This window comes from Vitis riparia, chromosome 1, assembly GCF_004353265.1.
Source record: "Vitis riparia cultivar Riparia Gloire de Montpellier isolate 1030 chromosome 1, EGFV_Vit.rip_1.0, whole genome shotgun sequence".
NCBI classification, from domain to species: Eukaryota; Viridiplantae; Streptophyta; class Magnoliopsida; order Vitales; family Vitaceae; genus Vitis; species Vitis riparia.
In genome coordinates, this window is record NC_048431.1 from 21,431,753 (window position 1) to 21,450,298 (window position 18,546).

At 33.9% G+C, this 18,546-nt stretch overlaps 2 protein-coding genes across 2 annotated transcripts; one reads left to right on the forward strand and one right to left on the reverse strand.

The window, feature by feature from the left end:
* The first annotated feature begins 1,668 nt into the window (after positions 1-1,668).
* On the forward strand, positions 1,669-4,259 carry LOC117911101 (4-coumarate--CoA ligase-like 9). The gene is made up of 6 exons (XM_034825300.1): positions 1,669-2,848; positions 3,081-3,270; positions 3,381-3,526; positions 3,616-3,683; positions 3,785-3,887; positions 4,026-4,259. Exons 1-6 carry the CDS (start codon positions 1,832-1,834, stop codon positions 4,152-4,154), a joined length of 1,653 nt encoding a protein of 550 aa, XP_034681191.1. The 5' UTR covers positions 1,669-1,831; the 3' UTR covers positions 4,155-4,259.
* Positions 4,260-5,551: 1,292 nt separating this feature from the next.
* On the reverse strand, positions 5,552-10,580 carry LOC117917829 (lipoxygenase 6, chloroplastic). The gene is made up of 9 exons (XM_034834251.1): positions 10,103-10,580; positions 9,493-9,770; positions 9,164-9,401; positions 8,566-8,898; positions 8,323-8,408; positions 8,121-8,228; positions 7,338-7,639; positions 6,763-7,029; positions 5,552-6,580 (listed from the first exon to the last, which is right to left on the reverse strand). Exons 1-9 carry the CDS (start codon positions 10,491-10,493, stop codon positions 5,821-5,823), a joined length of 2,763 nt encoding a protein of 920 aa, XP_034690142.1. The 5' UTR covers positions 10,494-10,580; the 3' UTR covers positions 5,552-5,820.
* Positions 10,581-18,546: the final 7,966 nt, after the last annotated feature.

Below are 18,546 nucleotides of genomic sequence, written 5' to 3' on the forward strand. Positions count from 1 at the left end.
AGGTTAAAAACATTAATTCAAATATTTGTCTTATTAAACATGTAACACGTCATGCAACATGTTTAATAATAAAGTCGAGTTAAGTCTTTTGTAAGTTAATTAAACTCTCAATCTAATATATTTATAAATTTATTCAAAATCAAAATTTAAAATTTAAATTTATTCAAAAATCAAAATTTAAATAAGTGTGGTTAAATAGGTTATTGTTATAAGATGGTTAATCATAATCAATTCAAAGGAAAGAAAATAGGGAGAAAGTAAAAAAAAAATTATGAAAGAAAATAAAAAGATATATAGAAGAAAAAAAAAATTAATAAATTATTTTTATATATTTTAAAGTCAAATTATTAACCCAAAATACCAAGCCCACCAACAAAAATGGGTTCAAATTATTAAATAAAACATGCAATATTTCATGTCAAATTATGCAACTCCAAATATAACAAATCAAAAATAAATTCAATTAGGCTTAGATTAAATATTTCATGTCAAAATGTAAGCCCAAAATTTAATAATTGAGGAATCTAAATAAAATCCAAACCAACATAAAACTCATATCATGAATATGAATTGATAAACAAGATCCACAATGATACCCAAATCACCCAAATTCAATCCAAAATTTACAAATAATAAAAATTAATCCATACAAGCCTAATAATCAATACCAATGAATGTAAAAATAAAATTAAAAAAAAAAAAACTTACCAAACCATGGATGGGTGAAATGTGATAAAGGAGTGGTAGCGGAGGTGAGGGGAAGGGGAAGAGAGAAAATGAGAGTGAGGTAAGACTTAAGAGGAGGGGGGTGGTCACTAGAAGTGGCTGCTAGCAGCCGACAGTGGTGCATGGGGATGTTGTGATGCCAATGGGTATGTGGTGTGGAAAAATGGGCATGAAAAGGAAAGGAAGGAAGAGAGAGAGAGACAGGGCGGGGCGTGGGGGTTGGTGGGTAGAAGAAATGCGGTGGGGATGGTTAGGTGGGAGGAGAGAGAAAAATAAGGAGAGAAAGGGGAAGAAAAAAAAAAAGGAAAAAGAAGAAAAAGAAAAGAAAAATAAAGGAAGAAATAAAAAGAAAAGAAGATAAAAGTAAAAAAATAAAATAAAAGCTAAGATTCAAAGGATATGAGTGGGATAAAAAATTCTAATGTAATTAAATTTATTATATAAGAATAAAATTAAACTTAAAATCAATATAAAATAAATATTGGACAAATTTCATGGTTTATACTTTTATTTCTCATTTAGTTTCATTTTTGTGCCTAGTCAAGTGCAATTATAACTATAAGTTAACTTTCATGACTTTGTAATTTAGTTGTATTTTTCTAATTATACTTTGATTTATAATAATAGAGACAAATTAAATGAATTCTTTATTATCATGTCGACTTATAAATGAAAAATGATAATAGTTTAAAGGCGCTTAAAGATGTCCCATAAAACTTGATACTTAATATTTAATAATTTAAAATAAATTAAGTTAAATTATATTTAAGTTATTAAATTAATTTATTTAAATTATAATATTAAATTACTTTATTAATATATTTAATAAGTTATTAAGTTAATGAATTAATTGATTCTTTAGGACACTCTGATCTGTGGGGGTGCTTTAAAAAGATATTGCAGTACTATGAACTTGATTCTTTAAAAGGTATATTTTGTGGTTCAAACCGGCCAATTTTGGTTGGCCAGCCGCTGCGAGGAACGGCCCACCATAGTCTAATTGTCAATTGTCAGTCGTCAACCTCTTTACTCGCCCAAATCCCTCCCTCTTTCAACGGTATACTCACAGAGCCACCACCTCGAAACGCCGTCGTTCATTGCTCCAATGGCCGACCTAAACCCTAACCATTCTTCTTCTATTTATCCAAATACCGGCTTCTGCTCCAAAACCATGATCTACCACAGCCTCCGCCCCCACCCTCCCCTCCCCCCGGAAACCGCTCCTATCTCCCTCTCTGACTACGTTTTTTCCCACCTTTCTACCTCCTCCGCGCCAGAAACCGCCGCCGCCTTCATCGACGCCACCACCGGCCGCAGCATTTCCTTTTCACAGCTTGTCCGCTTCTCCGAAACCCTAGCCGCCTCGCTCCAACGCCGGCTTGGCCTCACCAGAGGCGACTCTGCCTTGGTCATCTCCCCAAATTCGCTTCATGTGCCGGTTCTCTACTTCGCTCTCTTCTCCCTCGGCGTCATCGTCTCTCCTTCGAATCCGGCGAGTACTGAGTCCGAGATTTCCCGCCAAATCGAGCTATGCAAGCCGGTCATTGCCTTCGCGACTTCTTCTACCGCTCACAAGGTTCCATCCCTGAAATTCTCGACCGTGGTTCTCGACTCGCCGGAGTTTCACTCGATGATGACAGTTGGGACTGGGAATCTCCGCCGAGTTCGCGTTTCGCAGTCCGATCCTGCAATGATTCTTTACTCTTCGGGGACAACGGGGCGGGTGAAGGGCGTGGTGCTGACTCACCGGAACTGGATATCCGCGGTGGCGGGAGCGAATGTGCTTCGACAGGAGAGGGCGTCGCCGACGGTGACGATGTGTACGGTACCTTACTTTCATGTGTACGGATGTGGACTTTGTATGAGGGCGGTGGCGTTAGGGCAGAGCGTGGTAGCGATAGAGAGATTGAATGTGCGGTCGTTGATGTCGGCTGTTCAGGAGTTTAGGGTTACGCACTTGGCTGTGGCGCCGCCGGTGATTGTGATGATGGCAAACGGCGGCGATTTAGTGGACGGTTGTGATTTGAGGTCATTGGAAGCGGTGCTCTGTGGAGGAGCTCCGGTTAGTACGGCGGTGATCGAGAGGTTCACGAAGCGGTTTCCGAACGTGCAGGTGACGCAGGTATGCATTTCCACGTTACATTTCAGTTGGTAACCAAGAATCAGCGCTCACGTACGATTCACGTGGTTCTCACTTTTTGATACTTTAACTTCTTCTTTTTTTTAATATTATATCTTCCAAAAAGACGTTAAATTGTTTATTCAGATGCAAAAAAACTAATAATTTTTCATTTTGGTTGCTATTTGTGATGGGATGCTAATGAAATTAATTTCCATCCATATGTTTCTTTAAGGCCTATGGGTTGACTGAAACAACAGGGGGAATCTCTAGAACAGTAGGTCTGGAAGAAAGCCAAAGACTAGGCGCATCAGGGCGTCTTATCCCATATTGCCAAGCTAAGATTGTTGATCCTGATACTGGCATTGCATTGCCTCCCTTGAGGACAGGGGAGCTTTGGGTTAGAGGTCCATCCATTATGAAGGGTAAATGCCATTTCTCATTTGCACCAGTGTTGATCAGTCATCAGTAATTGGTGAAATTTCATCAGTCTGAACCTAGGAGTTTGATGGGTTGTTTGTGATTTTTTGAGTAGGTTATGTTGGCAATGAAGAAGCAACAGCTGAAATTCTGGATTCTGAGGGATGGTTAAGAACAGGAGATATTTGTCATTTTGACAGAGACGGCTTCATATATGTTGTGGATAGGATTAAGGAATTGATCAAATACAAAGGCTACCAGGTATCCCTGTACTTTGTAGATTGTGTTTGACAGTGTCCCAATTTGTTGCCTTAGAAGTCTTTTAACTGAATAACCATGCTATATATTAGGTTGCCCCTGCAGAGTTGGAACATCTGCTTCACTCGCATCCGGATACTGTAGAAGCAGCTGTGATTCCGTAAGTATTATGGACTTGAACCACTTTGCTGTTTGGTTTATGCTAGTGTTTTCATTGCATTATAAGCATAACAATGTTATGGATGGTGATAAATTTGGCAGGTACCCTGATGCGCAAGCTGGTCAAGTACCCATGGCATTTGTGGTGAAGCGCCCCCAAAGCACCATTGATGAATCAGAGATCATGGATTTCATTGCCAAACAGGTAATTTTATCCAATCCCCATTGCCTGCTATTCAGTGGTACCTCATAACCGGTAGCACATGCATGGATTAGAACTTCTAGAAAAATCGTCATGGTTTTTCTCAAATTTAACAAGGATTTCATGAAAAATTGGTTGCAGGTGGCCCCGTACAAGAAAATTAGACGGGTATCCTTCATTAATTCAATTCCGAAGAATGCTACTGGTAAGGTGTTGAGAAAGGACTTAATCAAGCTTGCATCATCAAGAAGTGGCTGTTCCAAGTTATGATTCCTATTTGTTGTATTGTATTTGTAATGTCATTCATTTATGAGTACACATCTGCAATAAGAGAACCAAGATGAATGTGTCCATTGTTCCCTTTAGGGGTGTTAATAAGGTTGACTCAGCCAGTTTTTGGGTAAAAAATGAATCAAATCGATATAGTCAATTTTATACATACTAAAAATCGAACAGACTAGATTTGGAGTGAAAAATCAAACCAAATTAAGCCTTTTGAGCTCAGTTTGGTTTGGCTTTCATGAATTGATTTCAACCCAATTTAATAACCTCTTTTAGTCCTTGGTGCTGTTGGAGATTTGTGTTTGTTTTGAGTCCAAACCTATTAATTTGAGTTTACATTAGTTTCTAAGTCTAATTTGTTTTTAAAATTAATTGACATCAATTTGGATTTGATATTAAAAATATATTTAATGCATTTAGAATTAATTTGACTATAATATAAAAATAATAAATTACTTTAATAAAATTAAAAATAATTTTTTTTATTATATATTAAATAATTATATATAAGTTAAAATATCAGTTTGATTCTATTTTTATTGGTAAGAAAACAAAAACAAAAAAAAATCTAAAACCAAATTGACAAGGTAACTTTTTTTATTATCGAAAATCGAATCAATAGGACGAGTTTGTCGGTTTTTTATTTTTTGAACTTATTGGACTCACCAAACTTTACGGCTTGAAAATATGTTTAAATGAGTTGCCCCTTTTCGTGGGTGAGAAGGCCTTGACGTGAGTCTCGTGACCCATGGACTAGGCAGCAAACCTCAGCATATGTTTGGCTAAGGAATGGCTCTGATGACATATTTTTTCGTGGCTTTAAAATAGGTAGTAAAAATTAGAAGAGTCAGCCTCTTACTAGCGTTAAGATGTCTCCCAGCGAAATGGGATATCACACCAGCCCTTGTTTTGGGCCCCAAAAGACTGAAGATTTAGACTCCATGCCCTTGAGTGACAGCTGGTGGGTATTAGAGATCAGAAATTATGAACCTGAACACCGTTTTCTTTTCCCTTAAATTTCTTACGTTCTTTCATTGAATTATCTTAATTCATTTCATAAATTTTGACCAAGATACATGTCCATTGGGATTTATTCTTTTGCTTACCTTGGTTCAATGGGTATTTACTGAATTAACTTTGTTTTGCCTTCTTATAGATTCCAGGGGCTCAGCTCATTAGTCTGTATTTAAATCTTCTACTAAATGAATCAAAGCTGCTTTGCATTAAGGTAAGTATTATTATCTTCGAACTCCTGCAACTGGAATCAAATCTCTTTTCTGGGGAGAAAAAATAAAAGTCAGCAATGAAAGCAAAAATTGCTCTAAAATGCATTAAAACTACTCCAAATACTAATAAATACACTGTAATGAAGCAGGGAAAATATGTTGCACCAATTGCATATGCAATCCACAGGCCCTTATCATATAATCTTGATCCAGATTGCATGTTTCTTATTCCTAACTCATTATAAATCTTTTCTATCTGAATACCAAACCTTATGGTAGCCATGACACACTCCAATGAACATTGGGTCATTTATGATCAGTAAAAATGATGTTTGCTAGTTACAAGTGTTCAACAAAGTGATTTGCATGTACTGAATATCACTAAATCTATAATCAACAAGACGGAACTTACAAACCAGCTCATGCCATCAGATAGAAATGCTGTTGGGAATACCACGGCCAGTTACCCCTGGACCTGATGAGGGAAGAAGCAGTTCATATGGAGGGATGCCGGCACCATTTCTGTTTTTAAGGTGAATATTCTTATTTCTTCCTTTTATGATCTCCTCTATCTCCTCTAGTTTAGCAGAGAACTTCTTGAACATGTCCAAGACTTCAGGATCCTTGATCCAGTGGCTGTGCAGATGGTGTGTTTGACCCAGATACTCTTCATCTGGGGAGTGAGTGGACAGGGTGTCCTGAACAGCCATCACTTTGGTGGCCTGAAGTTGCGTTGGCAAAGATGAGAGGAAAGTAGACTGTGGGTTTAGAAGAAACTTCTCATAGGCAGAATCATCTTCATGAGGGATGAGTTTTCTCATGAGGGTAGGACGGTTAGGCACATATCCTCCAAAGGGGTATTGCCCAAAGTTTATTGCAGCATGTTGACCTGAAGCTATCCATATCATTGTAGTAAGTATGCCAGATAAGTCCTCTTTAGTGTTGAGCTTAGGCCACCAGGACTCATTACACTTGTCATAGTGACCCTCATTTTTGATCTCGTTCCACCAGGCTTGGAGCTCCAAATCAGATGTGACAGTGTTAGGCTCAGAATAGAAGTGATCAACATACGATTCTACCCATTCTTTTATGGCAGACCATATTAGGAGCCCATCTGCAGCATAAGGGTAGTCTTCAATCAAGAGTTTAACACCACATGGCATTGAAGGATCCTCCACCGCCATGCCCCTGAAAATTTAATCATGAGTACAATCAAAACCTGGTAGATTTACTCATACAAGAAGGCCCACAGTGATCTTAAAGATGAAGTTGGAAAGTGGTGTATCCCTTGAACTAGGTAGATAAGCAAACTGAAATTGGGGCTTGAAAATTAACGATTTGAAGACATTGGAATGGCTAAGAATCCTTACCTCCGAATTAAATCTGCTGGCAGTGCCTCCATGTCAAATTGCCACATACTCTTGTATGCAGCAGAGCTTAGCTCCATGGCATACTTTCCCGGGCTGAAACAAGCCTCAATAATTCCCCCTCCATTTATTAAACTTTGTCGTGCTAGTGCATTTATTTCTAATGTGTAGCGCAAATGAGGGTGGAGCAGCTTGTTAATGGGGTGCATTGCACTAAGCTGCCTATGAGTGGCAATTATATAAGGCTCCATGCAAGCATGAGTCCTCAACCTGAAAATCTCAAATCATCAACACATTAGATGAGTACAAATCCTTCTTTTACTAGACAAGCAGTCAAATGTGTGTGCATGATCCCATGTTTTCTTCTTAAAAAGGTTTCAAATTTCAGTTTCAAGTTTCAACACTTCCAGTCTAGGTCAAAATTAAACCAAAGTCATAAAACTATCAATACTTGGTTGAACACGGGACAATTTCACATTCAAAATAAGAAAACTCTGCAGTGAAAAGCTAAATGGCTCAAAGTTGATCCAAAATGAAAATTTGGAAGTTTCATTAGAAACCATAGTTATCTGTCTTACCAGTGATTCACTAGTTGATGAACACCAGCATCATTCGAGCAAACATGAGCTTTTGCTTGCTTCCAAATCCAATGGGTTGTAGCATCATGTCCATGGGTGTAAACACGCTTCTTACCAGGTGAAGAAGGTGTTGGAGGAAGTGAGAGCTCAATAGCAATTGGCCTCAAAAAGCCGGTCCGTGTATAGAAGAAAACCGTTCTAGACGCATATGCTTGCCTCTCTGGTAAGGTGTTCATCTTCCCAATAAATGGTAAAAGTATATCGTGGTAATCAAGTATAAACAATCTCTTGTCCTCAATAGCCTGTATAATTAATTATCAGATAGGCAGAGTTAAAAAATAGTTATGTGTGTACTGGGCCAAGTGCCTGTGTTTCATTGTTGGGGGAAGAGAAGAAGAATGCTCTTTTTCAACCAAAATTTCACACTTGTATGTTTCTTTACAGTGACCAGTTGGATGTTTTGAAGAGGAAATGTTGGAGAGAGAAGGGAAATATCAATGGAAAATGCTTGGTTAACTGCTGAATTGTACTCAAAACCCTTTGTTGTAATAAGGATACTTAGATTGAAAACCAATAACAATGACAGTTTGGTCATTTTGATGGCAAGGCAAGAAGTGAGAAGTTGAGTCAAGTGCCAAAATAATGGGAATGCCCTCCTATGAATGTCTAGGAAATGAATGGTTAAGTTTTATAGTGGAGAGGATGCAAAACCATTTTCATAATGCAAGTAGAAATATAGAGAATGTGTTAACATATTCATAATGCATTTAGAAATATTGATACCTCTTCAACAGTTATTCCACTCAGTTCTTGCTGTATCAATTCTTTTGTGATTGCCGACTCCGGAGGGCCATAAACTGCAGGATCTAGTTTGCTTACAATTGGAAATCCCTGTAAATTACAACCCAATTTAAGAATTCCTAATGAATACTTGACAAAAGAAGGTTTCATAGAGCAGTGGAAATATGCCTATTTTAGATGATACCTTCAGAATCTCGATATTCACTGGGTTGACCCCAGCCAAAGTTTGGCGTGCAAACTCATTATCCCGCAACCATGCAAATCTATCCCCTGAAAGTAGAAATCACATGAGATGCAGAAAAATGATGGGTGAATACTCAAATTTACTTTTCCAAATTTTTGTGATCAAAACCACATAGTAAGAGAGCCTCATTCTACATCATTCCACTGAATTAAAACAAGAAAGGAAGAGAAACAGGGCGCATACTTGAGATAATAGCTGGTACTTCATACTTCAACAACTTTTGGCCAACACTCAATACTTGTTTCATCATATTGGAGGGGAACACATTTCCAGACATTTTTTGATCTTCTTCATCCTTCAGGAGAACACCATCATTATATAGCTTGTCAATATCGGAAAAACACTTGAAGGGAATGTCTGAACTTGACAATGTAGCAGCGATAGATGGTATCAGATTGTGGAGCAGAGCTTTCAACCTTCCAGCAGAGAAAGTGTTCTGTTTAATCTCCTCAAAAGTTTCATCCCGAGGTACATACACAGGATGGGGCTTTTCTACTCTACTCTCACACAATGGATCTGTTCAGATTCCAGTCAATGCAATGAAGAGGTGATTAAGGATTAAAAACGTAGCAATAGAAAGGAAAAAAAGAAACAAACAGAAGATAGCCACTAGCCATTTCAAAGGAAAAGTTTTACAAAGAGATTATTTTTGCCCCATATATAATGGAAGATCAAAGGTAAATTTTCCTCCTGCTTCTCATGGAGACAAGCTGAGGATAAGAACAAATTTTTTTCCAGACGATTTTTCTATCTGCTAAACAGATACTAAATTGCAATATACCTGTTCTGGTTGGAGGTCGTCCAGTTCTACAGCGCCTGGGATATGGCCTTTCCTCACCAGCTAGCACAGGCCTAGCGAGATCCTCGCTCTTGTCAGGATTCCCCAAGTCATTATAAGGAGCGTAATCATAGATTCTATCATGTGGCTTTCTCTCCCCTTTTCTATTGCCACGGAGACTCAGTAAGTCTTCACGCCGGAGATCTTTGAGGCCAGGTGGTGTTTGTGATGGTAAATAAGCCTGCACACAACCAGTGAGTGCATTGCCTAAGCAAACCATGCCTGGAAAACTCAACAGGAGTACTAAAAGCTAAAGTTATAGATGTTTTTACCTGATTTCTGAAAATGATTCTGCTTTCAGGATTATCCTTCCGCGAATGTATCCAAGAATTTGCAGGAAAGAATATGGGTCCTTCATCAAAGCCATGAATAACAATCTCCATTAAGTGGAACTCCTTGCCATGAAGATTGGATATCAGAACAGCTCCAGGGGATCCAAAGTCTAACGGGACAGTGAAGTCTGCTGCATATTCAACTATATACGGAAGGTTTGATGGCTTTGGCAACCATCCTCGTACAAAAGACTCCACACTCTTCCCTGACATGGTAACTAAAAGAAAAAAAAAATCAACCAATCTCTCTTACAATTTTCAAAAGAATGAAAGAATAAGAACCGAAAACAGCTTCAAACAATCCCAATAGCAAAACAGAATGCTGAAAAAAAATCAAACATTCCTCTTTAAAACAAACCATATACTGTGAAAATTCTTCAGCTTTCACATTTTGCAAAAACCGGAAGGAATCCCAGCACAGTACAATATGCTAGGCTGAATATTCTCAGGTACCCAAAAGGCCAAAAACCAAATAAGTAAGAAGCCAGATCACTCTTTTAGCTAATAAAATCCTTCAAACCCATAAAAGCAAAAAAGCTCTGAAACAAACCAGGATCGATCTCTTCACTGACGAGCTGAATCGAGATCCCTTGCCCTATCCCATTCATGAAACCTTCCCACTGGTCCTCAATCTTCTCAGTGATTTTCTCCTTCATCTTCTTCCTTATTGTGATCACCGCTCTCACATCAATCCCCTTCGCAGAAGAAGACGACGACGACGACAACAACACATTACCGTCTTTGCTCTCCACTGCCTTTGCACCACCTTCCACAGTCTTGTCCTCACTGCTGATCACCGCCCGAATTGGCCGAGCTCCCGCCACCGGCGACCGGTGTCCTGGAACCCAGCTTCTTCTGGCTCTTCCATTACTCTCCAACTGAGCCGGAGCTCGCCACACGACACCGGACTTGACAGGTGCTATGCGCTGAGCTCCGAGCATGGTTGTACAGTCAAATGACGGTGCAATGAAACGCAGAGTTTTGACGAAAGGAGACAGAGAAAGGATTCTACCAAGGCAATTTTTCTTACAATACAAGGAGGAGGCACCCCATTATTTATATTCTTGCAGATGATGAAATTGCCTTGGCTGTACAAAAAACCAGGGTGGAGTATGATTGTTTCTTCCATCTTTTCCGTGTACTGGGATAAATCATAAAATTCTCACGCGCACCGACAGCACGTGAGACAAAAACCCAATGGTGGAGGAGGTGGTGGGGACGCACTACTCTTTGCGCGTGACCATGATAGCCTTTTTTTTTCATTTGAAATGGGTAATTAAAGAGTCAACTGTCACGAATACAGTGGATGACTATCTGGTAGATGCGAGGCCAGGGAGGCTAGGGTGGACCCTCAAATCAGTCCATTGCTCCCACCTTGGATTCAAAAACATGTGCGTATAATTTTATATTGATAAAAAATCTATCTTTATATACATTACAATTTAAGTCCATTTTTATGTTATGATTATTTTATTTACTTTCGTAACTTCATTTGCTTGTTTGTTTGTTTGTTTTTAAAATAGCGTGAGAAGCGTGGGTGTCAGTCAAGGCCTTTAGAAATGACAACTCAGCTTTTGCTTTTTATTAAATAAAGACCTAAAACAATTATTTAATATAAAAATAAAATTAAAATAAAGTAGACTTTTCCTTTTTGGGAGAATTACTGTAGGGTTAGAAAAAATATTACTGATAGGTAGATTTGATAATTCTTATTAAGGTCTTATATTTTTATTAGATCAATTCACCCTTAATTTCTCAAGTTCATTTACCAATTAAAAACTGCATCTTCTTTCTCGATAATTATAAAGTATAAGTATAATACAAATGTAATATAGTTACAATGAAAAAATATTAACATTATGATATATTACAATATACCAAAATAACAAAATATTGAATTCGTTTTTTTACTAAACTAACATTTCTAGACTATCATGTTATATTCCTATCATAAAGCATCCTTACAAGCCAAAATTATAAAAAGACAACAAAAATACATTATTATAATTTCAATACATGAAGTTGTTGATGGTAATCCAAAATAAGGTAAAATTTTGAAAATTTCAAATTTTTTATGAAACTGGGCAGTTGTAAGTTTTTTTTTATATAAAAATATAAATGTACAATAAAAATACACTATAATTACAATATAAATACAATAACATTACGATACATTACGACAAAGTAAAATTTTGAAAATTTCAAATTTCTCATGAAACTGGGTAGTTGTGGGTTTTTTGGCATATATATATCTAATATACAACAGATATTGTTCTTTCTTATATAAAATATGTTTCAATGATTACAGTTTTTAGTTTTCAATGAAAATCCAAATATGTTCATAAATATCCAAACAAAGTGGTTTCAAATAAGCATGAAACAACTGAGAAAAATTTTTCTTCTGCCATGTCGAACAAGTCTTAACAACAAAACTAAAGTGCAAAACTTTTCAATGGAAATCAATAATAATCGTATCAAACAACCCACCCGAAAAATAAATTAAAAATAAAAACACATCTTCAATATGACCAAAATAATATTAAAAAAATTCAAAATAATAAATTTAAATAACATTTTATACAAAATATGTAATTTTTTCTCAAAACCTCCTTCAATATTTCAAATCTAATATCTTACATCTACATTGTTAAAATTATTAACTTTTCGTTCCTTCAATCCGATTTTTAAATTATTTATTTATTTTTTCCATAAACTGACGGTTTTTTTTTTTTTTGGCATTTAAAAAAAAAACTCATCTTTAATGGATTTCTTGTTAGATTCAAAAAAAAAAAAAAAAACAAGTTTTGTGTAAACAATTTCAGATCATGACCTGAAGTGTTAGACCTTTTTCCTTTTTCCATTTTTTTTTCTACAACACCGACAAGTTGCAGGTAGGTTAAAGAAAACTCTTTTTTCTTTGCTATGTGCTTTTCACTTATTAAGGGTAGTCTTGACATTTAAACAAAATAAGACATTTGGAGGAATTATCATAATTTCATCCTACCCTTCACTATAATTTTTTTCCCCAACCTACCCTTAACGGTAATTCTCCCTTTCTTTTTTTACCATTATTAAATTAATTTTTATTTTAAAAGTGTTATGAAAAATGATACATAAGTTGGATAAAATGTTCTCTTTTCATTAGGGTTATTTTTTGTTCAAAAGGACAACATGGGTTATACCAATCAAATTATTTCTTTTAAATTTTAATGGAAATAAAAATTATAATAAAATTAGAACCCGACTCATTATTTAAAAAAAAAAATAGAGGAATCAAAATCGAGTTAAGAATTTCTTTTTTTTTAAAAAAATAATTTTCTCATGTTTGATTATATTATGAAAAAAATGTAATTTCTTTCTCAAAACCTCCTTCAATATTTCAAATCTAATATCTTACATTTACATTGTTAAAATTATTAACTTTTCGTTCCTTCAATCCGATTTTTAAATTATTTATTTATTTTTTCCATAAATTGACGTTTTTTTTTTGGCATTTAAAAAAAAATCATCTTTAATGGATTTCTTGTTAGATTCAAAAAAAAAAAAAAAAAGTTTTGTGTAAACGATTTCAGATCATGACCTGAAGTGTTGGACCTTTTTCCTCTTTCCATTTTTTTTTTCTACAACACCGACAAGCTGCAAGTAGGTTAAAGAAAACTCTTTTTTCTTTGCTGTGTACTTTTCACTTATTAAGGGTAGTCTTGACATTTGGAGGAATTATCATAATTTCATCCTACCCTTCACTATAATTTTTTTCCCCGGCCTACCCTTAACGGTAATTCTTCCTTTCTTTTTTTACCATTATTAAATTAATTTTTATTTTAAAAGTGTTATGAAAAATGATACATAAGTTTGATAAAATGTTCTCTTTTCATTAGGGTTATTTTTGGTTCAAAAGGACAACATGGGTTATACCAATCAAATTATTTCTTTTAAATTTTAATGGAAATAAAAATTATAATAAAATTAGAACCCGACTCATTATTTTTTTTTTAAAAAAATAGAGGAATCAAAATGGAGTCAAGAATTTCTTTTTCTTTTTTTTTTTAAATAATTTTCTCATGTTTGATTATATTATGAAAAAAATGTAATTTCTTTCTCAAAACCTCCTTCAATATTTCAAATCTAATATCTTACATCTACATTATTAAAATTATTAACTTTTCGTTCCTTCAATCCGATTTTTAAATTATTTATTTATTTTTTCCATAAATTGACTTTTTTTTTTGGCATTTAAAAAAAAACTCATCTTTAATGGATTTCTTGTTAGATTCAAAAAAAGAAAAAAAAAATTTTGTGTAAACGATTTCAAATTATGACACGAAGTATTGGACCTTTTTCCTCTTTCCTTTTTTTTTTACAACACCGATAAGCTACCCTAAGTACATTAGTTGTCACAATATGATAATATAAAGTACATACATAGTACTTGATTGTATATAGAATTAATGGACTTGAATTGATGGAGTTGGTGGTTTATAAATGCAAATTAATCCCATTTTGAATGACTGAAGTTGGGTCATGGGTGGGGTCTAAATGCAGATATTCATTTCTGTTTCCTTAAAGGCCTAAAATTCCTTAGGTTGGGATTTGGCCATAAATAGGGTGGACCAATTTGAAAAGTGGGTGACCAACACTGGTGTGTTTTTCATAATGATAGTGGTGGATCAAGATGGATGCCTAGGCCATTTTTGGGATGTAATTTGGGCAAGGTAGGTGTAGTGTGAGCGCCCCAAGTTCAATCCGTACTTAATTTAACTTCGACCCAATCTTATTTTTCGAAACTCAAATTATTCATATTAGATATGGATTGAATGAATTCTTATTATTCAAAATCCTTCAATAATGTTTTTAAAATTGATTATATATTTATACTAAATTTAAATTGCACATAATCGAAAAAATTCAAAATTCATTTACAATGTTTTTAATTTCTTTTAATATTCATATTAAATTTAAATTTGTACAATGGGTTAAAAAATTAATATGATAACAAAAAGGTAAAAATAAATTCATATATATTTTTTACCAAATAAAAGTTATAATTATAATTATAATTAGATTTAAAAAAAATGAAAAGGAAACTAAATAAAATAAATATTATTATACATGATAATATAAATTATAAATATTATAAAAATATTAAATTAGACCCGAGTTAACTGTTGTTTGCCTAAATTTTGACTTGGTCCAATTCAAATTCAATTAGAATTAATGATCTTAATCCAAACATAATCCAATAATATGAAAATTGAACTTATATTTAATAAAAATGGTTAGTGTAACAACCGAACTTGTCTTTTCAAAAGATAAATTCAATATAATAACAAAACAAACACACAAAAGATGACCAGCATTGATACTATTTCACTATAAAGGCAATCCGCCCACGGCTTTAGAAAAGTGGTGAAGCCAATGTGTTACATGTTTCTTTTGCTCCTAAGTCTGACTGAAGTTGAAGGACATTCTTCAAAACATATTCTACCTACCATTAAGTCTAGAGCATGAGAAACATGGCCAAAAATCAGTTCGGCTACATGGTAGATAAGATAGTCATCAAGTCGGACCACATGGTCAATCGGTTTAGTCTATGATAAGACAGCCAGCACGTACAAACTACGATCATCTTAGTATTTATTATATATTATACTGGTTATTTATTCGATAAAACTTAATATTTATTATTTAATAATTTAAATTGATTTTAAATTAAATTATATTTAAATTATTAACTTAAAACTTATTATTTAATTTTTATTTTTAAGTATATAAAATTAACTTAAAATATATTTTAAATTATTAAATTAATATATTTATTTTTATAAATTATAATTAGGACAAAAGATGTTGAGTGACAATAGAAGTGATAAAGTAGTAAAAGAGATCGTTGAAGTAATTAGAGCAAATGAATGTAAAAAATAAAATAAAGATGTGCACTTAAAAATAAGTTAATTATTTTTACTTATTATTTAAAATTATTGTTTACTTTTAAGTCGTACCGTTAATTTAATTTTACCAAATATACTTAATTTAGTTAATGACTTAAACTAAGTTATTAAATCACCAAACATACTTAATTTATTCAATGACTTAAATTAAGTTATTAAGTCACCTTAAACTATTAAGTTGGTTTATCAAATACCCAATTACAACCATTATTAGTTCCAATCAAATTTTGGTATTTCATTTGTATATTTACCCTTTAAAGCTTCTATTCTTTTCTTCAATCGATTTTATCTCACGAGAATCTTTGACAGTTGTAAAAGAAATATGAGAATGAAAAAACAATATCAAAAATATGAAAAAGATGTAATATAATAATTTTAAAACTATTTTATAGTTGGAATGAAAAGTTTTCTTCTAAAAAAGCAATATTATTTAGGTTTTAATAATATATATATATATATATATATATTTTTTTTTAAAATAACTTATAAGTTCAGTAAATATTAAAAAAAAAAAAAACCTATACTTTACCAAAAACTTTTTTCATATGTACATGTAATTTGTATGTAATTGAGGCTAGTGGAGCTTAGAAATGTGAATATAATAAAGAGGGTTGTTAGATCATAATAAAAGTTTGTTTGTTTTCTCTTTTTCCTAATCAATAGATCCCATTATTGGACTGTTTGTTGAATTTGAAAGGAAGGTTTACTCAATTATTTTCAATGCATTTGAGGAATAAAAGCATCTTTCTTTCTTTGATCACTCCACACTTGGAATTTTGTTGAACGTGACACTTTAATTACCATACATCTCCATATTCTTTATTTTGTTTTTAAATGAAACATTCAAAATGCACATCTTCATAAAATTGTACAAGTTTTTCAATATACGCGTTGGATCCTATTACATGCCTCATCTATCTCACATTCATCACATGTCTATTTATTTAGTTATTTATTATTATTTTTCATTTTTTTCTCTTGTCCATACACATTTGGACACCAAAACTTTGAATGTAGCAACATCTTGGAAAAAGATTAGTAATAAGCGTCTTATCAAGGGTGCAACAATATTACTCTTAAGATCGGATATGGATCACCTAAATCATGGTTCTTAGGTCAAACTTGTAGAGTGTGATGTTAAATACTACAAAAAATTTAGTATATTCTTACTAAATAGTAATTGATTTTCAGAGGAAATGGTTAAAATCTTATCAAATTATTGGTATTCGAGTCATAGAAGTATCATATTGGGGGAAGGATTATTAGGGTGCAACAATGTTGTTCTTAAACTTAAGGATGAGTCACCCAAATAATGGTTTTTAGAACAGATCCGACCAGATATGATGTTGAATGTCATAAAAGATTTGGTCCACTCTTACTAAACATAAATTGATTTTAAGATGAGATGATCAAAACCCGATTCAACATACACAATTGTCAATTTTCTTTTGAGTGGAAAAGTTTATGGCATAAATATCTTTATCTAATCAAACCATGGTTTTTTCTTTTTCTTTTGGATCCTATGGGGCTTTACAAACTTCACCATTAACATCAATTTGTCTGTTTTTTTTAATCATTTGAATTGTCGGCCATGTAAAATATAGACAATATCTCAATAATGGTGATAAGGATATTTTCATACTTTTTTCCTCTTTGGATTATTCTTGATTAGTCTAGACTGCAATCAGACATGATCCTGTGGAGCAAAAACCTCGTAAGTTGTGTGTTCCACAATATTTTTGAGGTTGAGAGAGCCCTGAGTTGTGACAATGAAAGTGGTGATTACTTTTATGATGAAAAAGCATTTTCGTTATTGTCCTTCTCTCCACTAAACAGAAAACACTAAGACGTCACTCAGATGAGATCAAACCATACAATCAACTCAAGATGCTTAAAATTGCTACCTAAACCCACCCCACTTTGAAGAAAGCTACGTATTTTAATTGTTATAAGTTATTTTCACTTATTTTTTAAGAATTGTCTTAAAAAAATAAAATAATTATTAAAATATGAAGGATAATTATAAATAAAAATTATTTTAAAATATAATAAAAATGATTTTTTGAGAACTATTTTGAAAAATGTCCCCAAACAAGCCCTTAAATTCTAATCATTCAGTTATCACATCAATAGATGGTGAGAGGATGACAAAAAAAAAATTGAAGACAGGTGGATTTTTTTTTCCAATGTCATATGATAGATAAGATTGGAAACCAGCTACATCCAAGACCCTTGAAAAAAGTGAAGAATTGAGGCACATGTATATTGCAATCCGTCCATAATTAAATATTCAACAAAGCTCCCGTTTGTTCTCATCCACAACAAATAAACAAAAGAAAGAATCCAAGCACATGATCTTATGAGACCAGAATCACAATCCATACCCATGACTTCTTTTCTCATGCATGAGCCTAAACTGTTCATTTTTGAGCTTGAAGTAATGCTGCCAACAGCTCCACATGGCTTTTGTACTCATGTTATGATGAACTCAAACTTTTCATATGAACATGCACTTGCAGCTGCCCCAACAATTTTTAATCTCATATACTGTACTTAGACAAAATTAGTACAAACTTACAATGAATCAATGAAGGGTGATTGCTACTCGCCAAGGAAAAAAACAATTCATGGAAGCCAAACAGTATCATGAAAAGCCTAATGATAGCATGGTGTGGGACAGTGGGAGAAAATTGAGACATGGGACTTATCCATCATGGCTAGATATCCATCAAGAGCACAATCATGGTCATGCAAGAACTCCTAAGATCTATCCAGCGAATAAAAAAAGCATAGAAATATCTTTGGTTCTTAGTGCAAAAGGTAGTATATTCATTTCTTGAAGATTTTTCTCTGCCTAAGAGTTGCCTCTCTCCCCTTATTTAACCTTGTTCTATTAGAAAACTAACAAAATAGGAGTGTTTTCATACCAGTGCCATGCTGGTGCGTCCAGCAGACTGGCAGGAGCAGCAGCAAAACTGAGGAAGTAAAATCAGAGTCCCAAGCTGGCGATCAGAAACTACAACATCTGAAAGAATCCATGCTATAA

What these genes read in the sequence shown, in the direction of transcription:
- LOC117911101 (XM_034825300.1), top strand. Translation starts at nt 1,832, where the DNA reads ATGGCCGACCTAAACCCTAACCATTCTTCTTCTATTTATCCAAATACC. An exon ending in AGGTCCATCCATTATGAAGG is followed by an intron (nt 3,271 to 3,380) that starts GTAAATGCCATT and finishes TTTTTTGAGTAG; the next exon opens with GTTATGTTGGCAATGAAGAA. An exon ending in TCAAATACAAAGGCTACCAG is followed by an intron (nt 3,527 to 3,615) that starts GTATCCCTGTAC and finishes GCTATATATTAG; the next exon opens with GTTGCCCCTGCAGAGTTGGA.
- LOC117917829 (XM_034834251.1), bottom strand. Translation starts at nt 10,493, where the DNA reads ATGCTCGGAGCTCAGCGCATAGCACCTGTCAAGTCCGGTGTCGTGTGG. An exon ending in AGTACCAGCTATTATCTCAA is followed by an intron (nt 8,409 to 8,565) that starts GTATGCGCCCTG and finishes TTCTACTTTCAG; the next exon opens with GGGATAGATTTGCATGGTTG. An exon ending in GTGGAATAACTGTTGAAGAG is followed by an intron (nt 7,640 to 8,120) that starts GTATCAATATTT and finishes TTAATTATACAG; the next exon opens with GCTATTGAGGACAAGAGATT.